Source organism: Phacochoerus africanus, chromosome 6 (genome assembly GCF_016906955.1).
Source record: "Phacochoerus africanus isolate WHEZ1 chromosome 6, ROS_Pafr_v1, whole genome shotgun sequence".
Classification (NCBI taxonomy): Eukaryota; Metazoa; Chordata; class Mammalia; order Artiodactyla; family Suidae; genus Phacochoerus; species Phacochoerus africanus.
Genome location: NC_062549.1, coordinates 63,039,136 through 63,061,275, shown reverse-complemented (window position 1 = coordinate 63,061,275; position 22,140 = coordinate 63,039,136). Strand labels below are relative to the sequence as shown.

At 40.3% G+C, this 22,140-nt stretch overlaps 1 protein-coding gene across 1 annotated transcript in view; it reads left to right on the top strand.

The window, feature by feature from the left end:
* The window catches only part of TERF1 (telomeric repeat binding factor 1), a 34,337-nt gene that overhangs the window by 8,162 nt on the left and 4,035 nt on the right, over positions 1-22,140 (top strand). Inside the window, 6 exon segments of the mRNA XM_047783759.1 lie at positions 2,536-2,622; positions 6,204-6,353; positions 8,123-8,232; positions 11,676-11,735; positions 13,425-13,516; positions 20,434-20,543. Coding sequence (XP_047639715.1) covers positions 2,536-2,622; positions 6,204-6,353; positions 8,123-8,232; positions 11,676-11,735; positions 13,425-13,516; positions 20,434-20,543 — 609 coding nt within the window.

The following is a 22,140-nucleotide window of genomic DNA, read 5'->3' as shown; positions in this document are numbered from 1 at the left end:
CAATGCCTGATCCAAGCCGCATCTGCAACCTACATCACAGCTCATGGCAACTCTGGATCCTTAACTGAGCAAGGTTAGGGATCAACCTGTGTCCACATGGATACTAGTCGGGTTCGTTACTGTTGATCTACCACGGGAACTGGTTTATAGACTTTACGTGAGCTCTAAGAGCTGGGACTTCATGTTTGCCACCTAAGTGCATACTGCCCCCACTTTGGAAACTATGCCAAATCTATTTAAAGATCACTAAACAACCAGTGATTTGTGCTCTGTCATTTAAAGATTATCAAATGATAATAAACAAGTGGATTTTTGTGATTAAGAGAATGTAAAATTGTAACTTTGTAGAGAGAATTTTAGGAGTAGCCTATTAAAGAGAAACCAAAGGAGTCATTCAAGATACACTAGGAAGGAAAATACGTTTTACATATAGGAAAAGCAAATACTCAGTATTTTTATATTTAAAAAACTTCCAGATTTTTATTGATTTATTTTTTTTGCCTGCACCTGTGGCATACAAAAGTTCCCAGGCCAGGGATTGAACCAAGCCACAGCAGTAACAACAGCAGACCCTCAACCACCAGGCCACCAGGGAACTCCTAAATTTAGATTAAAAAAATAATCATTGGGTAGGAGAAAATCCAGATGGTGTCCCACCTTCTCAAGAATTAATTATCGGTAGTATGAATGTCAAGTAGAATTAAGACCTGAAGAGAATGGGCAGAAAAATGGCCACTTCTTTTAAGAATTTCAACTACAGGCAGAAATTTGTCATGTTATCCCAATCTTTTGGAGCTCTGGGGAAAGTAGGCCTTTGTTAAATACTACTATAAAGTTGAGCGAGTTACCGTAAAATAACATCGCTAACTTGTAAAAATATATTGCTTACTATTTGCCAGATACTGTTCTAAACATTTTCATATACAACTCTTTAATTCTCACAACTAAGAAACTGAGGCACCAAGAGTTTCTTTTCTTTTCTTTCTTTCTTTTCTTTTTTTTCTTTTTTTTTTTTGTCTTTCTAGGGCCCCACCAGTGGCATAGGGAGGTTCCCAGGCCGCTGGCCTATACCACAGCCACAGCAACGCCAGATCGAGACATGTCTGCCACTCACACCACAGCTCACAGCAACACTGGATCCCTAACCACCAAGCAAGGGCGGGATCGAATCTGAAACCTCATGGTTCCTAGTCGGATTTGTTAACCACTGACAGGAACTCCACCAAGAGTTTAAATAGCTTACCCAAGTTTACAAGCCTACCCTAGTGTTAATGGTAGTCCTATATTTTACTGCATGTGGTATCAAAAAGGTCAATTTATAAAATGTTTATTTGAAAGCATTCCTGAGTTTTATATAGAGATTTTCCTGGGGTCCTAAGTAGCAAATTTTATATATCCTACTCATCACAAACACCAGGAGTTCCTGTTGTGGCTCATTGGTTAAGAATCCGACTAGGAACCATGAGGTTTCAGGTTCGATCCCTGGCCTTGCTCAGTGGGGTAATGATCCGGCGTTGCCACGAGCTGTGGTGTTTGTCGAAGATGTAGCTTGGATCTGGCATTGCTGTGGCTGTGGTGTAGGCTGGTGGCAACAGCTCCGATTAGACCCCTAGCCTGGGAACCTCCATATGCTGCGGGTGCAGCCCTAGAAAAGACAAAAAAAAAATAAAATAAAACAAAAAAATAAAAACACCATCCACCTACTTTCTCCTTTCCCTTTTACTCAAAATTAATATTTAGGTAGGTCTTCAGTATACATTATATAGCTCCTAATTTGTTTATTAATTTTTGTTTTTAATTTGGCCTGAATTACAAAGAGATAACATGCTGGATATTTATTAGTAAATATACAAGGGGCTGATGAGAAATTTTCAGGCTTTTCAAATGACAGTTATTTTGTCTTTATTATCATTTATCAAATCAAAAGTATTAAACTACAGAAGAATTTTTCTCTTTTTTCTTTTTTGACTACCCTGTGGCCTGTGGAGTCTCCATCCCAGGGATTGACTCTGAGCCAGCTTCAATGCGACCCATGCCACAGATGCAGCAATGCTGTATCCTTAACCCACTATGCCAGGCCAGGGATTGAACCTTTGTCCTGGTGTTGCAGAGACACCTTCTATTCTGTTGTGCCACAGTGGGAACTCCCATAAGAATTTTTTTTTTTTTTTTTGTCTTTTTGCCATTTATTGGGCTGCTCCCGCAACATATGGAGGTTCCCAAGCTAGGGGCTGAATCGGAACTGTAATCACTGGCCTACGCCAGAGCCACAGCAATTCGGGATCCGAACCGCATCTGCAACCTACACCACAGCTCATGGCAACGCCAGATCCTCAACCCCCTGAGCGAGGCCAGGGATCGAACCCACAACCCCATGGTTCCTAGTTGGATTCGTTAACCACTGCGCCACGATGGGAACTCCAAGAATATTTTAAATAAAGTAGTTTAGACATAGATGAGTTATTTCACTACTAAACAACAATTATGTATTCTTAAAAGCAATCTAAGGTATGCGTTTGTCATTATATCTTTTAGGCTATAGCCGTTTGCATGGAAAATGGAAATTTTAAGGAAGCAGAAGAAGTCTTTGAAAGAATATTTGGTGACCCAGATTCTCATATGGTAATTTTTTTTGGTCTTTTTTTGTCCTTTTTTTAGGGCCGCACCTGAGACATATGGAGGTTCCTAGGATAGGAGACTAATTGGAGCTGTTTCTGCTGGCCTATGCAGCAACGCAAGATCTGAGCCATGTCTGCCACCTACACCACAGCTCACGGCAACGCCAGATCCTTAACCCACTGAGCAAGGCCAGGGATCAAACTCACAACTTCATAGTTTCTAGTTGGATTCATTTCTATTGCACCACAACGGGAACTCCGTTTTTCCTTTTTTTTTTTAGGGTCACACCCAGGGCATATGGATGTTCCCAGGCTAGGGGTCAAATTGGAGCTGTAGCCTCTGGCCTACATCAGACACAGCAACACCAGATCCGAGCTGCATCTGTGACTTACACCACAGCGCACAACAACGCCGGATCCTTAACTCACTGAGCAAGGCCAGGGATTGAACCCACAACCTCATGGTTCCTAGTCAGATTTGGGTTTCTGCTGCACCACAGCAGTAACTCCTTATATATGGTAATTAAAAAAAATAGATTCAGAATCGTAGAGCTGTTTTTATGGAATAAGGAAAATTGAAAGTATATTGGGGGAGAAAAAAATGCTTTCTCTTTTAAACAGTGTAGAACGGTGATGTCCAATAGAAATATAATGCCAGTCATGATATGTGATTTTAAATTTTTTAGTAGACACATTAAAAAAGTAAAAATAAGTAAAATTAATTTTAATTAACATTTTATTTAACACAATTTATCCAAAAACATTACTCTTTTTAACAATCAGTATACAGATGTGTTGGTGAGATATTTTGCACTCCATTTTTTGTACAATCAGCCCTCTGTATCCTGGGTTCCATATCTGGGGATTCAGTCAACTGCAGATTGAAAATATTTTTGGGGAAAAAATTCTAGAAAATTTCAAAAAGCAGAATTTGAATTTGCCACTCACCAGCAACTATTTACATAGCATATTCATTGTATTAGGTATTAAAAGTAATCTAGAGATGATTTAAAGTATACAGGAGGATGTGCACAGGTTATATGCAAATGCTGTGCCATTTTATATAAGGGACTTGAGCATCCTTGGATTTTAATATCCAAGGGGAGTCCTGGAACCAGTCCCTCAGAGATGCCAGGATACAACTGTACTAATAAGTCTGAAATCTAAAGTGTATTTTACTTAAGTCTAAATTCAGGGCTCATATATTTCAAGGGCAAAGTCGCCATATGTGACTGGCGGCTGTCATATTGAGCAGTGCAGGAATAGAAGAATACATTATAACTTGGTTATTTTTCTAGCGATTTCTTATGTGACCATTAGTTTTTGAGTGTATGTGCAATATTAAGGTCAATAGAAGTTAATTTTGAAGTATTAAAAACAGTGTTAGCAGAGCAAATTATGCTTATTTATAGAAATAAAGATAGTTTTTAGTGAACTTTTTAGGTCTACACCTGTGGCATATGGAGGTTCCCAGGCTAGGGTCAAATCGGAGCTACAGCTGCTGGCCTCTGCCACAGCCACAGCAGCGCCGATCCACGCCTTGTCTGCAACATACACCACAGCTCACAGCGATGCTGAATCCCTAACCCACTGAGCGAGGCCAGGGATCAAACCCTCGTCGTTCCTAGTCGGATTTATTTCCTCTGCTCCACAATGAGAACTCCAGGTTTTAATGAACTTTTTATTGAACAGTAGCATACCTTTAGTAGACTATGTGTATCATAAGTGTATAAGTAGATGTATTTTCACAAATGGAACACGCTCACATGGATGAGCTTCTAGATCAAGAATCACCAGGACCCTCTAATCAGATCATTCCACCTTCTCAAGGGTAACTACTATCCTGACCTGAAACATCCAGGATGAGCTTTACTTATTTCTGAACTTTATATAATGAAATCATATAGCAAGTTTATATTTGTCAGGGAGACTTATAATATATGTGTTTCTATTGCATGTATGTTTAGGAATAGAATTGATGGGTTGCAGGATATGCCCGTACTCAGTTACGGTAGATACTGCCAGATGGTTTTCCAAAGTAGTTCTGTCAGTTCCTCCAGTAGTGTGGGGGAGTTCCAGTTGCTTCACAGTCAGTATCTGTGGTTTTCACTTTAGTCTTTCTGACATACGTAGTGCTACCACATTGGGTTTTCATTTGTTTCTTTAGTGGTTAATGATGTTCACTGCCTCTGCGCATGCTGATATGGGTGGGTGGGGAAATCAATCTATTGGGGGACTGAGCCTTAGTAAAGGCTCATTCTTTCTCTGCTTTACCCCTGTTCCTAAGGTGTAACCCCAGAGATTTCAGCTGAAAGTCTAATGTGTTTACTGGGTACCCTACTCTTACTTTTTGCCTTAGCGCTGTGCGACTACAGAAAACTCCACTGTGTGTGTACTTCACAGAAGAGGAAACTTTATGGCCAGTAAGCATAAGAGAAAGTGTTAACCTCAGTAGTAGTATTCATGATTGGACAATACCAAGTAATATCCTGAAATAGCACTTCCTGTACCTCAGATTGGCAATGATTAAAATGTCCTAGAATACCAACAGTTGGCGCAAAATGTGGAGAAATGATAAGATTGCCATTCCTTCCTCTTAGTGTAAATTGGTGTTTAATCTTTGGAGTGCATTTTAACAAAATTGATAAGCATGCATTCCAGCAATTTCAATTCTAGATAAATACTCTAGGGTAACTGTTTGTACTTTCACTGCATGCTTTTAAAACAAGGAAGCTTTATGAAAATAATAAAAACTGGAAAAAAAAATAATAACCCAGGCCCTACTGTGACATTTGTTCTAAGATAGATAGATTGTGCTTGAGAATTAGGATTTTAAAGCTTTATAGCTTTATTGTGCAACCAGCATTGAAGGAACTATTGTCTAAGAAAAACTTGTACTGTGCACAAAAAAAAAGTGTAGAAAAATGTTTAATAGCATTGTGGTAATAGAAAATAGCCTAAATGCTTTCAACAGGCTGGAAGGAAAGATGAATAAGTGGTATTTTTGATCAATGGAATGGAATACTATACAACAGTGAAAGTAACTAGTAATTCTACAAATATCAAATCAACGGGGATAAAGTCATCAGCATAGAGCTGAGCAAAATATATAGAAAGTTTCAAAGGACTACACACAGCATAACACCATTTGTATGAAGTTAAAACCATGCTAGACAATACTTTCTGTTGTTTAGGGAAGCATACATTGTGCAAATATAAAGGAACGCGTGGGTGTGCTGAGTTCTAAATTCAGGATAATGATTACCTTGAGAAGAGGAGGGGCAGGGTGGGAGAGGGATGCCCTCAGATTATGGTAATATATAAGACTTTAGTTGTATAGTAATGTTTTATCTCTTAAACTTGGTAATGGCTATTTAGCTTCATATGTTTTTTTAATCCTTTTTTATATGTGTGAAATATAAAATATTTTTTAAAGCCAAAAATATATTGGTGGGCATTTAAGATGGGAGAATTTTTTTAAAAATCTCTTGCATTTTTGTTTATAGAGTTTTTTTTTTCCAATTAAATAGGACTGCTTCTAGTATCATATTTCTGATCTGTTAATGTTTCTTCTGTTTTCTTTAGCCTTTTAAAAGAAAATTACTTATAATAATCTCTCAGAAAGATACATTTCATCCCTTTTTTCAACACTTCAGCTACAACCACATGATGGAGAAAATTAAGAGTTATGTGAATTGTGTGCTAAATGAAAAATCATCCACCTTTCTAATGAAGGTATGCATATTTCAGAGAGACTCTAAACATAGGCTTAGGTAAAATTGTTATAATAAAAGAGAATACCTGAAATATAAATCCTTAAAAGGTAATCAGAATTTTATATAGTGATTTTATAGAAAATGTGGTGTTGTAATTAGTAAATCTAAAGGGTTTATTGGTGATCTTTGTAGTATTTTTACAACTTTTCAAAGGATGAGTTGGGAAATTTTTCAAAGTAAAAAGTTGAGGGGAAAACTTAGTAAACAAATTAAGAAATTAGTGAAAAGGAAATTTTTTTTTTTTTTTTTGGTATTTTTGCCATTTCTTGGGCCGCTCCTGCAGCATATGGAGGTTCCCAGGCTAGGGGTCAAATTGGAGCAACACCGGATCGTTAACCCAGTGAGCAAGGCCAGGGATTGAACCTGCAACCTCATGGTTCCTAGTCAGATTCGTTAACCACTGCGCCACCATGGGAACTCCAAACTTTTTTTTTTTTTTCTTCCTTTTGCCTTTCTCTAAGGCCGTACCTGCCGGATATGGAGGTTCCAGACTTGGGGTCTAATGGGAGTTGTGGCCACCATCCTACACCAGAGCCCCAGCACCAGATCCAAGCCGAGTCTGCGACCTACAACACAGCTCACGGCAACGCCAGATCCTTAACCCGCTGAGTGAGGCAAGGGATTGAACCTGCAACCTCATGCTTCCTAGGCGGATTCCTTAACCACTGAGCCATGACTGGAACTCCTGAAAAGGAATAGTTTTAATTAATTTTAAAAGAAATTTTTAGCATATTTTTGGGGAAAGTAAAATTGGACTAAAGGGTTGTAAAAAAATTTTTTTTAATGATGCTGTATCCTGTCTTAGCTTCAAAAATTTTCAACTTCATATGTTATAGTGTAACGTTGTTTACCTTTGAGGTAGTTTTATTTTAAAATACCTAGAATTTTTTTTTTTTTTTGTCTTTTGTTGTTGTTGTTGTTGTTATTTCTTGGGCCACTCCCGAGGCATATGGAGGTTCCCAGGCTAGGAGTTGAATCGGAGCTGTAGCCACTGGCCTATGCCAGAGCCACAGCAACGCGGGATCCGAGCCGCGTCTGCGACCTACACCACAGCTCACGGCAACGCTGGATCATTAACCCACTGAGCAAGGGCAGGGACCGAACCCGCAACCTCATGGTTCCTAGTCGGATTCATTAACCACTGCGCCACGACGGGAACTCTGGAATTTTTTTAAAGTAGCCTTTTATCTTAAAATTATCTAGAGAGCATTGTGTGTATCAAATATATTTACAAGGAAAGGCCTTCTCTATATTGCTTATAAGCCAAGCCACTGGCTGATGGTGGTGTCACAGTTAGTGGGGAAATAACAATAAACTGCTCTTTATTGGCCTGTAAGAAATACTTTGGTTATGACTGTCAAAGTACTCAAAGGCTTAATTTAATGTTATTTGGGGTTGTTGGGTTTTTGTTTGTTTGTTTGTTTGTTTGTTTTGTCTTTTTAGGGTTGCACCCACAGCATATGGAAGTTCCCAGGCTAGGGGTAGAATCAGCTACAGCTACCAGCCACAGCAATGCAGGATCCGAGCCACGTCTTCAACCTGCACCACAGCTCATGGACCACAGCCAGATCCCTGACCCACTAAGTGAGGCAAGGGATTGAACCCACATCTTCATGGATGCTGGTTGGATTTGTTTCTGCTGCGCCACAATGGGAACTCCCTAATGTTATTTGTTTTAAATGGCTTAATGCATTCCTTCCTCTTTTACCCTGACCCCCTTTTTTTAAGGCAGCAACAAAAGTAGTCGAAAGTAAAAGAGCAAGAACAACTTCTCAAGATAAAACTAATAGTAATGATACTGAATTGGAAACGGAAGCTAATTTGGATATTGGACAAAGGTTTGTAAGTTCATTAATATATTTTATGTCTTATGAGTGTAATATCTATGTAAAGTGATGCTAGTGAGCCATTATTAATAAAAATGATTACCGCGTAGTAGGTATATGTCTTACTGATGATTAACATTTGGATATTTGGGAGAACTGTAGAGTTACTTCATGGCTTATGCAAATTATCATATATGCTAAGCAAAAGTAGAGAGAAAATAGTACTGTTTAAATAATATGAGTAATAATCGTTTACCATTCTCAGGGAACATGTGCTCTAGAACAGTGTTGAGGTTGGAAGCCTGAATCATTTCTGTCCCTTAGGTGTCAAGTCCTATATGCCCTCATGTGACTGTTTATTTTACTGTCCTCTAGTATTTTAAAATATTGTAAGGTAATAAATAAATTGTAATAAATAAATTGTAAGGTAATAAAAAAATAAGGTAAGCTAACTGTTTCATCTGGTTCTTAATGCGGAAACAGTAATTTGCTGCAGTGCTGGAGGGAAAGAGGCTGTGTCAGTCCTACGTATTGAGAGACAAAAGAGTTCAGGCTCTAAAATTATTTCTTTAGGGATTTTCAAGGGTAATTTTTACAGAATTGGCTTGCACCTTTTGCTTTGGCTTTAGAAACCAACCCTAATGAAGAGGATAAATTCTGCTATTGTAAAGATCTTTTCTGTTGAACCTGTGATCCATTCCTCTCTTCATCCACCCTTATACCATGGCCAAATAGCAAAATCTTTGTGGTCTCTGGATGTGTGTATTTGGCAATGCCTATGATACTCCTCTTTTTGTGGGGACCATGACTTAAGTGCTACAAATCCCCATCTTATTTACAGGTGGGATTGGAGTCGGAGTCAGGTGAACGTGGCATTGATCATGCCTCAGGACTAAGCTCGGTCTTCTTACAGTTTCTTCTTGTCCCTCCTTTTCAAAGCATGATCTGCTCCTTACTGCTTCATCTTCCCAAGGGCTCTACTGCAGTCTAATTTCTCATTGACTTTTTTTTGTCTTTCTCTCTTTTTAGGGCCACACCCAGGGCATATGGAGGTTCCCAGGCCAGGGGTCCACTCAGAGCTACAGTCACTGGCCTACACCAGAGCCACAGCAATGCTGGATCCCCAACTCACTGAGTGAGGCCAGGGATCAAACCCGCGTCCTCAGGGATGCCAGTCAGGATCATTAACTGCTGAGCCACAACGGGAACTCCGTCATTGACTTATTTTTTTTTTTAAGACCCATTTTGAGCAGTAGGGACTTTTTTTTTTTTTTTTTTGGTCTTTTTGCCTTTTCTAGGGCCGCTCCCGCAGCATATGGAGGTTCCCAGGCTAGGGTCTAACTGGAGCTGTAGCCGCTAGCCTACTCCAGAGCCACAGCAACGTGGGATCTGAGTCGCGTCTGTGACCCACACCACAGCTCACGACAACGCCGGATTCTTAACCCACAGAGCAAGGCCAGGGATGGAACCCGCAACCTCATGGTTCCTAGTCGGATTCATTAACCACTGCGCCACAACGGGAACTCCAGGACTTCATTTTTATTGGCTCAGTTATTTCCTTTTGTTTAGGAAATCAAAGTTGAGTAATACTAAGACCCAGTACATTCTGTGGCCCAGCCTTCCTGCTCACTGTATTACTGCTTTAAAGTAAAATAAAATTAAAACTTAACATGATTCTTACAGATAACAAACACATTTCCTAGGTGCTCTCCTAATATAGTACTACCCACTTATTTCAAATACCCTCCTGCACATCAACAGCTTAATCAGTGTGTGTAAAGCAACTCTCGATGTTCTCATCTGTCTCTCTGTACCGTGGCTCTCCTCTTTTACCTCACACATCCAGTTATCTCTCTAGGCGCTATGAATTCCATCTCAGAAATGCCTCTTTAAATCTGTTCTTATCATTTATATCCTAGATGATCCCTTTGCTCCTACTACACAAACTCCTCCTTGGGGTGACTTCCAGAGGTAGCTTTCCAGGAAAGTAAATCTGTTTAACTCACTTCCCAGCTTAATAACTTCTGCTGGCTTTCGGTTTCCTACTTGAGGAATTAGATTTTATTGCATGGCTTACAAAGCCTTAGGTAGCCCCTTTCTGGTTTTTTGTTTTTTTTTTTTTCCATACATACATTGTCCCTAGCATTAACCCCTCCCTCCTTCCTCCCCACATACATGGCATCTTCTAGCAAAACTGCTGCTCCCCAATCTTCAAATATTACACGCTCTTTCATGCCTTGACTCTTGCTTCTATTTTGATTTTCTTTCTTTCTATTCTCTTCAAGGTAAGCTCTTGTAAGCTCTTATATGCCATTCAAGGTCTAGCTCAAAGATCACCTGTAAGAAGTCTTTCTGAGCTCTGATCAGAGTTGTCACTTCTGTGCTCCCACAGCACCGAGTCATACCTCTGTAGAAGGACTTACCTTTGATGGTAATATATCTGTTTATATGTGTCTCTTAAATAGATTAAGAATTCTTTGGAGGTTCTTTTTAAGTTGTGTATCCCTGGGTTATAGTTGATTACCAGGCATGCATTAGAACTTGTGTTGTAGACACAGGGACCAAAACCAAAATTAGAGACAAAATAAAGATCAAGAATCAAGCAAATAAAAGACTTTGTTCTGGTAAAGCTTATAAACTGTTTGAGGCAATAAGAACTATAGACTTGAAATAGAAACAGAATTTATTGTTAAAGTTTACAGACTTAAATGCTGAAGGAGTTGATGAACAGTGTCCAGAAAAGGAGTGTTGAGCTGGGCCTTGAAGGATGGTTGAGGTGAATGGAAGAGGAAATACCATTTCAGGGAGAGGAACAGTTCCATTGAAGGCATGGAGCTGTAAATGGTTATGCTGTATTTGTTGGAGTTAATTTTAACTATAGCAAAAGGGAGGGATTTTATAAAAATCTCCATTGGAGATTGCTGGGGAGGACAAGAAATTAAGCTTGAATTCATAGAACTAAAGATCCATGGGAGGAGTTCCCATCGTGGCTCAGCGGATTAAGGAATCTGACTGGCATCCATGAGGACACAGGTTCAATCCCTGGCCTCCCTCAGTGGGTTGAGGATCCGTCATTGCCGTGAGCTGTGGTGTAGGTCACAGACATGGCTCGGATCCAGCATTGCTATGGCTCTGACGTAGGCTGGCAGCTACAGCTCCGATTGGAGCCCTAAAAAAAGAGAAATACAAAAAGATCCATGGGAGAGTTTTTGAAAGAGTGATATGTGAATGCTCAGTACAGCATCAACCCTGCTGAACTTATGTCTGGGGAAGACATGGAGACATCTGGGCAGAAATTAGCTTTATTGTAATGGACTACAAAGGTCCTAATTTTACCAGGTTTCTTTCCAAAGATACTTTTTATAAATTGAAATATGACTTGACTATGTGGAAAGTACTATCCTTATGAAAAGTTTTTTTGTTTACATTCTTACAAATGTTTTCTTCTTTTAAAGTGTTAGTGAGAAACAGTCTGCGGTAACTGAATCCTCAGGGGATACAGTATCCTTATTGAGGTGAAGTAAATTGACATTTTTCTTCTCTTTTTTAAAAAAATCTATGAAGCAATTCATGCAAACCTAAGGTTATAATAACTGCCACATAAATGATATGATTTGAGGAGTATCTCAGGGTTCTATTTACTTCAACAGATATTTAAGACCCTGATGTATCTTGAAACTTGGGAGACCTGCCTCTGGGATCCTTGGTTGTTTCACTTTGTTTCTACAAAGAAAATCCATGGAGGGAGTACTTGAACTTAAAGCAGATAATTAGTAAACTCTTACTCTGTCAGAAACAAGGATATGATCTTGGGGCAGGAAGGGGACATAAGTTGCATTTCTGATGAATGCCCTCAAATTCGAATTTCATGAAATTACTTGAGGAACTGTTTAATCTACTGGGAAAGCTGTGGCAGACAATGTAACATGTTCAGAGAGCAGAAAGTCTGCATGAATGATTTCAGAGGATAGAGCAGTTGGGATGCCAAATGGAACCATGGGAGGGGGTGGCTGACTCGGTGGGGAGGAAGTCACTGGAAATGAGGAGCTGAGAGGCCAGGATGTTATGTGTCACCCATGAAGACCCTGAAAAAATTCATGGTAATGGCAGCACTTGGGGGTAGAGAGAGATCTGTGTGCGATGGGAAGTGCTTGGAAGGATAGTGAATGATTCTGGAGAATGGTAGATGGTGATTCACCTCAGTGACATGAATCTGCAAAGGCTTCTGTGAAAGCAGGATCCTGAAAGCAGCATCCATTAGGAAATGGAAAGTATAGAGACCCACCTTTGGGAGGAGGCCACAAAGGAGAGAGAGAAATATCCCCAGGAGAGAGCTAGACTTAAGACAAAGCGAAGAAGTTGAGCGTGGCATTCCAGAGAGCAGCATACTAGGAGTTTGGGGAGGGCGGGAAGGAAGACAGTAGCAGGTTGCAGAGAGCACTTAAAGGGGGGAAAGTACAGATTGTAGATGGTGATAAAATAAGCTGCATAAATTTAGGTGAACTTTTTTCATTTTAGTTTACTCCTTTATAAAACTGGAATAACACAGACTTTGCAGGTTTGTCCAGAAATTCTGCCACATCCTGTATTTCCAAAGTCTTAACCTTTCAGAAAAGCCCATTTTGGGATCTGTCAAGATAATCAAGTGATATCTGCTGTCACATATAAAGAAATTTGGGGGAAGTTCTCATTATGGCCCAGTGGTTAACGAACCCGACTAGCATCCGTGAGGACAAAGGTTCAATCCCTGGCCTCCCTCAGTGGGTTAAGGATCCGGCGTTGCCGAGAGCTGTGGTATATAGGTCGCAGATACGGCTCAGGTCTGGTGTTGCTGTGGCTGCGGTGTAGGCCAGCAGCTACAGCTCCAATTGGACCCCTAGCTTGGGAACTTCCAGGTGCTGCGGGTGTGGCCCTAAAAAGACAAAAAAAGAAAAGAAAAAAGAAATTTTGGAATTTCTCTAATTGGAAGGCCCAAAGAATCTTGGTTTCTGAGTAGAAACTAAGTAATGAGAGAGAGGGAAGTCTGAAAACAAAAATCTTAAGAGGCCAAAGATTAAGATGGGGCACTAAGCAAGGAGAGCACCAAAGGAAATAGGCCAAGGTAGAAGCAGATCTTAGACAGAGGTTGAGACCAGTCACCTACCTTTTCCCATAGCTTTTCTGGTCTTTGCAGAACAAATCACAAGCTTTTGTGTTTCATTTAGGTCTCACAAAAATCTCTTCCTATCTAAGCCAAAATGTGGAAACCAGCAACAAGATTTTGATAAGAAAGAGGAAAGAGTGGAAACTCTTCAAAGTAAGTATAGTATTTAGTTTTAGGAGTAGAGAATTGATGTGTCCTTGAAAGCAATCCAACCCTGACCTTACACTACAACACACAAACACACCTTAGAAAACTGAAGCACGCATAGGCTGGCAGCTGCAGCTCCAATTCAAACCCTAGCCTGGGAACCTCCATATGTTGCGAGTGGAGCCCTAAAAAATAAGAGAGACCAAAAACAAAAAGAAAACTGGAGCACAAAGAGATTAAATATCTTGCCTTCAGAGAGTTAATGAGAAGTGGTACTTTATTGAGTATTGATATATATGGTAATGTTCTATAGCATTTAATTAATGTTAACTTTTTAACATGAACATTTAATTAATGAATACTGAATGTTGTTTCTGTTTAAAAACACCTTATTTAATATATATTGTTGATTCCTTAATATTGAACCCACAGCCAACCATATTGTAACTCATGCCTGAATGAAGCTTTAATATGCATTTTCTCTGAAGGAAACACCTGCACAGCCTTCTTGCATTTAGGAACACTAGATAGCACTCTCACAATACATGGGGGCCATTTTAAACAGCAAAATTACCCCCCAAAAAAGCATAAAAATACGGCACTAAAGAGACTGTAAAAAGAACAGTTATCTCTAGCATGGGAGCTCAAACAAGAAGTCAGAGCTTCAGCTTGTTTAATCTCAACTGGGAACATGCACATCAGGTGACTCAAATATCTTGCCATTCTGTGCATGTCCACTAGTAACCACAAAAACATTGCAAGTATTGATTTTTGATTTACAACCTTAAGCAGGTAGGTGAATTTTCAAAACCAGAATCCATGAATATAATGAGGATTGGCTATATAGAATCTAGCTACCCTTCTCATTGAATTTAGAATTTATTATCCTGGGAGTTCCTGTCGTGGCGCAGTGGTTAACCAATCCATGAGGTTGCGGGTTTGATCCCTGGCCTTGCTCAGTGGGTTAAGGATCTGGCGTTGCCTTGAGCTGTGGTGTAGGTTGCAGAGGCAGCTTGGATCCCGCATTGCTGTGGCTCTGGCTTAGGCTGGCGGCTACAGCTCCGATTGGACCCCTAGCCTGGGAACCTCCATATGCCTGCCGAGAGAGCGGCCCAAGAAATGGCAAAAAGACAAAAAAAGAAAGAAAAAAGTATTATCCTTATAAAAGACATTGCTGGATTAAAAAGAAAAGCAACGATAACCATTGTTTGGTTTATTTTGTTCACTTATTGTTTATTGTTTTGGGCTTTTGACCATGCCCATGACCTGTGGAAGTTCCTAAGCTAGGGATTGAACCTGCACCACAGCAGCGACCCAAACCACAGCAGAACAACTCGGGATCCTTAACCTGCTGCACCACATGGGCGCGTACCAGTCCATAATTATTTTCTTTTTTCTTTTTCTTTTTTTTTGTCTTTTTGCTATTTCTTGGGCTGCTCCCGCAGCATATGAGGTTCCCAGGCTAGAGGTCGAATCGGAGCTGTAGCCACCGGCCTACGCTAGAGCCACAGCAACTCGGGATCCGAGCTGCGTCTGCAACCTACACCACAGCTCATGGCAACGCCGAATCGTTAACCCACTGAGCAAGGCCAGGGACCGAACCCGCAACCTCATGGTTCCTAGTCGGATTCATTAACCACTGCACCACAATGGGAACTCCCATAATTATTTTCAATTATAATTTGATCATTAAGTGCCTTCTTGATGTATACTCGTTCAAAAAATGTTTATAGAACCCATACCAGTTCTAATGCAAGGATTTTTAAATTGTGTTGATCTAAATACAAATACCTACTGGTCAATCTAGAAATAGTAGGTGTACCTGCTCGATGGTGGGTACATAGTAGGCCTGCAATAAAGCAAATAAAAATATCTTTAATTTTTTTTTCTCAGATTTGTGGAATTGTCATGTACTTTAAAAAAAAAAACAGGTAGTTAAGAAAACTTGAAAGAAAAAAATCACCTAGGTTCTTTCTATGCAGAAAAATCTCACCAGCATTCAGTGAAATGATGATTAATATTTGAATTACAAAAGACAAAAAAAAATACCCTTGGAGTTCCCATTGAGGCGCAACGGAAACAAATCTGACTAGGAACCATGAGGTTGTGGGTTCAATCCCTGGCCTCACTCAGTGGGTTAAGGCTCAGGCGTTGCCATGAGCTGTGGTGTAGGTCGCAGACGCGGCTGTGGCTGTGGTGTAGGCTGGCAGCAACAGCTCCAATTAGACCGCTAGCCTGGGAACGTCCATATGCTGTGGGTGCGGCCCTCAAAAGACAAAAAAAAACAAAACAGAAAAATTGAATTAAAAGACTTTTATCTGTAAACTCAATCCTCAAAGCAATCTGGATCAGTGATTTTTTTTTTTTTTTTAATTTAAATCACTCCCATTTTACAGAGGAGGCCAAGACAGATTAAGTAAAAAGCCCTTGGCCACACAGATCATGAACAGAACCAGAATTTGAAATCAGACATTTCTGACTTCAGAGCCCGTGTCCTTAATGCTGAGATAGACAGACTGCCTCATTGGAAGGGTAGAATCAAAGCGAATAAAAATTTATAAAAATGTGATGAGGTAACATAGGTGCTTTAAAATATATTTACTTTTAATTTTCTAAAGGTGAAACTGAAGGATTCAATGAACTTCAGATAAATGCTATTTCATAAGAAATATATCAATAAACTCTGGTTTCTCCAAAATGAAGAATAAATAATGTGAAATGCTTTGATATGTTGGGGTCAGGTTGCCTCTATAATTTTAAGTTTAAACTTTAGACTGTTGATTGATTTCAGTTGTAAAGGATGAGATTAGGGGAAAAAAAGAAAAAAAAACCTCCCACCAATCCCCAGTTATTCTTGGTTACATTTTATTATGATCAAGATTTGTAGCATTCTGTTTTCTAACCATAATTTTCATAGTAGTTTAATCTGTATTTAAATTGACTATTTCTCATCTCTAACCCTTTGATCAGGATTTCCCTGTTCCTTAACTCTTCATTTTGATTTATTTCTTGTTTGGCTGTGCTTATTATTTGGAAATACTCTTCCTCACAACTTTACAGGCTTTGCTTCATTTTCTGATTTTATGAGTGCTGCTCTGGAGAATCTGACATCACCCTAAATTTTTTCCCCCCTTGTAAGTAGGTTATTTTTGCTCATAGATGCCCAGATATTTCTAATACGTGCATTTAATGCTGTAAGTTTGCCTTTAGTTATTGCTTTAGTTACATCTGACCAATTTTTATATGTTGTATTTTCATATGGTTCAAAATACACTTTCATTTCCCTTGAGACTTTTCTTTGATCTGTGGGCTATTAAGAAGCTCTTTGTTGGAGTTCCCTATGTGGTACAGCAGATTTAGGATCTGGTATGGTCTCTGCGACAATGCAGATTCAATCCCTGGCTCAGCAAAGTGGGTTAAGGATCTGGCTTGACCATAGCTTCAGCATAGGTTGCAGCTACACTTTGGATTTGATCCCTGGCCTGGGAACTTCCATATGCCACAAATGTAGCTGAAAAAAAAAGCTCTATGTTTAATTTCCAAAAAGGAAGTGGAAGGATAGTCTAGATATCTTTCTATTAATGATTTCCAATTTAATTCTGTTCTGGCCTGAGAATATACTTTGTAGGATTTCTTTCATTTTCTTTCTTTTTTTTTTTTGTCTTTTGTCTTTTGTCCTGTTAGGGCTGCTCCCACAGCATATGGAGGTTCCCAAGCTAGGGGTCTGTCTAATCAGAGCTGTTGCTGCCAGCCACAGCCACAGCCACAGCAACACGGGATCTGAGCCATGTCTGCAACCTACACCACAGCTCACGGCAATGCTGGATCCTTAACCCACTGAGTAAGGCCAGGGATTGAACCTGCAACCTCCTGGTTCCTAGTCTGATTCGTTTCTGTTGCGCCACAATGGGAACTCCTATTATATACAGATCTTAACTGCTTTTGCTAGATTTATCCCTAAGAATGTTATATGTTTTGTTACTGTTAGAAATATTATCTTTTGAATATTCTAATTATTTTAATATTTTAACTGTTGCTAATGTACAGCAATACTGGTGAGTTTCGAGTTTTGCGTTTGTCTTTTTGGGTTTGGCCGTACCTACAGCATATGGAATTTCCCAGGCCAAGGATCAAATATGAGCCGCAGCCTCAACCTTCACCACAGCTGCGGCAACACCAGATCCTTAACCCACTGTGCCACAGCAAGAACTCTTGTTGAGTTTTCTTTATCTTATATCCAACCATCTTCCTAAACCCTTTAAAATTCTATTTGTAGATTCTTTTAGATTTTCTGTACAGTTGACACTTAAAGGACATGGGGATTAGGGCACCGGCTCCTGTGTAGTCCATGCATACTGCTGTCTCTGCCTCAAAAACAAAGGAATTGATGAGTGATTCACCTGAGAGCAGGAAGCTGAAATAGTTGGGCTAGAATTAGAACTCAAACCCTAGTTCTTTTGATTCCACATATTGTCATCTCTGATCAAACCCAGACTTCTCCATACTGGGGAATCTGTAAAATGAAAATACAGGCACTATATTTATTTTTAAAAACCCACGTATAATTAGACTTAAATAGTTCAAACCCACGTTACTCAAGGGTCAGCTGTATAAACAGTTTTTTTTTCAATAATTACCATTCTATTTCTTTTTAGTCATATATTCATTTATTTCTTGTCTTACTAAACTGTAAATAAGAAAAAGGGAAAAAGAATAGTGTTTTTTTAACACTGTGTAAAAATTCCTTAAACATTATCTTAAGAAATTACAACAATCCTGTAAGGTAAATATTACTCCCTTTTGTAACAGATGATGAAAAGGCAGGCTCTGGGAGGTGAGGTGGCTTGTTAAAAGTGTAAAAGAATCAAGATTCAAAACATTCCCCCTCCGGAGTTCCTGTCATGGTATAGCGGAAACAAATCAGACTAGGAACCATGAGGTTGCAGGTTCAATCCCTGGCCTTGCTCAGTGGGTTAAGGATCTGATGTTGCTATGAGCTGTGGTGTCGATTGCAGACGCTGCTCAAATCCTGCGTTGCTATGGCTGTGGTGTAGGCCAGCAGCTATAGCTCCAATTCGACCCCTAGCCTGAGAACCTCCATATGCCGTGGGTGCAGCCCTAAAAAGCGGGGGGGGGGGGGGGGGGGGAACACCACAAAACCACACCCCCTCTGATTTTCTTTTTTTTCTTTCCCCCATAGTACTATAACTTGACAATCAGCAGTTCCCATCCACAGTAACTATAGTTTTTTGAAAGTGGTGATAGGTAGATAGATAACCAGCATAAAAAGCTTCTTTTTTTTTTTTTTGGTCTTTTTGCTATTTCTTGGGCTGTTCCCGCGGCATGTGGAGGTTCCCAGGCTAGGGGTTGAATCGGAGCTGTAGCTGCCAGCCTACACCACAGCCACAGCAATGCGGGATCCAAGCTATGTCTGCAACCTACACCACAGGTCACGGCAACGCCGGATCATTAACCCACTGAGCAAGGGCAGGGACCGAACCCGCAACCTCATGGTTCCTAGTCGGATTTGTTAACCACTGCGCCACGACGGGAACTCCAAGCTTCTTTTGTGAATCTTCATCCTCATTCCATCTTCTGGGAACAACTGCACAGATACGATATGGGACATTCCTTATTCCTTTGGCCTAAACAGCTCTGTGGAGCCTGCTGTCAGTGCACATAAAGAGTTCCTTCCCATCTCCTTCGGGGCATATTTCCAGATGTCTCGAGTGCCAGGGGGGTACCCTTCTTGCAACCCTCTCCATAGATAAACTTGTGAATGTTGATGCTGTAGGTTCTGGTTACCATCTCACTGATGACGGATCAGCCCTTCTCGCCTCCCTTACTGGAACCATTTCCCCAGGCCCAGGTTGAAAAGGAAGCGCACCCTCCTGATTTTCAAAGATGGATTTTTGCAGTTTACCGTGCTGCTTCCAAATTCAAAGGAAAAAAGTGAAGCAGAGAAGAGTCTTTAAAAAAAAAAAAAACTCCTGGAGTTCCCGTCGTGGCGCAGTGGTTAACGAATCCGACTAGGAACCATGAGGTTGCGGGTTCAATCCCTGCCCTTGCTCAGTGGGTTAAGGATCTGGCATTGCCATGAGCTGTGGTGTAGGTCGCAGACGAGGCTCGGATCCCACATTGCTGTGGCTCTCGCTTAGGCTGGCAGCTATAGCTCCGATTAGACCTTTAGCCTGGGAACCTCCATATGCCACGGGAGCGGCCCAAGAATGGCAAAAAAAGACCAAAATAAATAAATAAATAAAATTAAAAAAAAAAAAAAACAAACCTCCTGGAGTTCCCTTTGTGGCTCAGCAGAAAGAAACCCAAGTAGTATCCATGCAGGTTCGATCCCTGGCCTTGTTCAGTGGGTTAAGGATCAGGTGTTGCTGTTAGCTATGGTGTAGGTTGCAGACTCTGGCTTGGATCCTTTGTGGCTGTTGCTGTGGCATAGGCCAACAGCTGTAGCTCTGATTCAGCCCATAGCCTGGGAACTTCTATATGTCATGGATGCGGCCCTAAAAAAAATAAGTACATAAGTAAGTTTAAAAAATATGTATATATGAGTTCCCATTGTGGCTCAGCGGAAACGAATCTTACTAGCATCAGTGAGGATGCAGGTTCAATCCCTGGCCTTGCTGTGGCTGTGGTGTAGGCCAGCAGCTACAGCTCCAATTTGACCCCTAGCCTAGGAATCTCCATGTACTGTGGAATTATTATATATATATATAAAATTCCTTTTTTTTTTTTTTGGCCACACCCTTAGCATGTGGAAGTTCCTGGGCCAGGGATTAAACCCTCACCACAGCAGTGACCTGGCCTGCTGCAGTGACAATGCCGGATCTTTAACCTGCTGCACCATAAGGGAATTCCCCTCTTTTTCTTTTAATGTGAGACAATTTTTGATGATAGTATTTCTGTTTTAGGTGGAAGAAAGAAAAAAGAGAACAGTAGAAGACCCACTGAAAACAAGAGATTACGTGTTTTAAACAATCAGCCTGTAACTCCTGAAAAACATCGATCTAGGAAAAAACAGGTATTTAAATAATTAAATAGTACTTTAAAAATGAGTATTAAAGTCATAACTTGAATAATTATAGTTATTTTACATTATTTCTGTTCAACTGTAAAAAATCTTGAGGATAAAGATTTGCCATCTTTGATTTTGTCATTGTAGATTAGTTGACTGGTCTGCCTCTTCATAGTTCTAGGGAAAAACATCAGATATTCTTAAGTTGGGTGTTAATAATGATGTTTATGTAGAATTATTGTATTACTGTCATCCTGAAGTCACTTCATCAGATGTAAGGTGAAATATAAATCCATATAAGCCTTTTTTTTTTTTTTTTGGTCTTTTTGCTTTTTCTAGGGCCGCTCCCGAGGTATATGGAGGTTCTCAGGCTAGGGGTCTAATTTGGAGCTGCAGCCGCCGGCCTACACCACAGCCACAGTAACGCGGGATCCAAGCCGAGTCTTCAACCTATACCACAGCTCACGGCAATGCCGGATCCTTAACCCACTGAGCAAGGCCAGGGAGCGAACCCGCAACCTCATGGTTCCTAGTCGGATTCGTTAACCACTGCACCACAAAGGGAACTCCATATAAGCTTTTATATTTGTATCTTCTTAACAGAAATTCAATTTAAATAAGATTTTTCTGTGCTTTAAAAAATGGGAGAAGACACCATTTGGTAAAGACTTTTTCTATTCATAAAGCTAAGATGGGTCAGTACTCCTTTTGTTTCCCCTCTCAGTGATTATAGTCCTGGGCCATCTGTCCAGTTTCTGAAACCATTGTTCACTATTTTATCTGGTTTTCTAGTTGCTTACAGCAGGTGAGTAAGCTAGTCCTTATTCGGTCATGGCTGGAAATGGAAGGTAATCTATCCTATACTCTTTTGTTTAAGATACCGTTTTTGGGTCAGTTGTTTGCAAATGGTTCATTGTTGAAGTGTTAGGCTAGGGTCAAGTCCTAGGCTACTAGGGACTCAAGCTTATTTTGACCATACCTTCTCTCTCAGTGAAGATAGCAAGCAGCTCCTACTTTAGTTTGATTCCTGCAAATATTACTTGTCTGTGTGATTCTTTATCTAACTTCATCACCTTTAATTTTGGAGCTAATGCCTGTTAAGGGAAGCTCCTGCTGTTGCAGACCAGGGATTTAAGGGTGCACCTCAGGACGTCCTCCTTACTTTGGAAAAGTGCACTCCATAGGGTGCTTTCCTTCTTTTTTCTCTTTTCTTTTTTTTTGTTTTGTTTTGTTTTGTTTTGTTTTTTAGGGCTGCACCCGAGGCATGTGGAGGTTCCCAGGCTCAGGGTCAATTTGGAGGTGTAGCTGCCAGCCTTCGCCACAGCCACAGCAACATCAGATCCAAGTGACGCCTGTGATCTATGCCACAGCTCACAGCAATGCCAGATCCTTAATCCACTGAGTGAGGCCAGGGATCAAACCTGCTTCCTCATGAATACTGGTCAGATTCATTTTTGCTGAGCCACAACAGGAACTTTTTTTTTTTTTTAAACAAGTTTTTAGTGAGTTGTGGCTCAGTGCTAACAAACCTGACTAGTATCCATGAGAAAAAAAAAAGTTCCAGGGAGTTCCTGTTGTGGCTCAGTGGAAAAGAATCCAACTA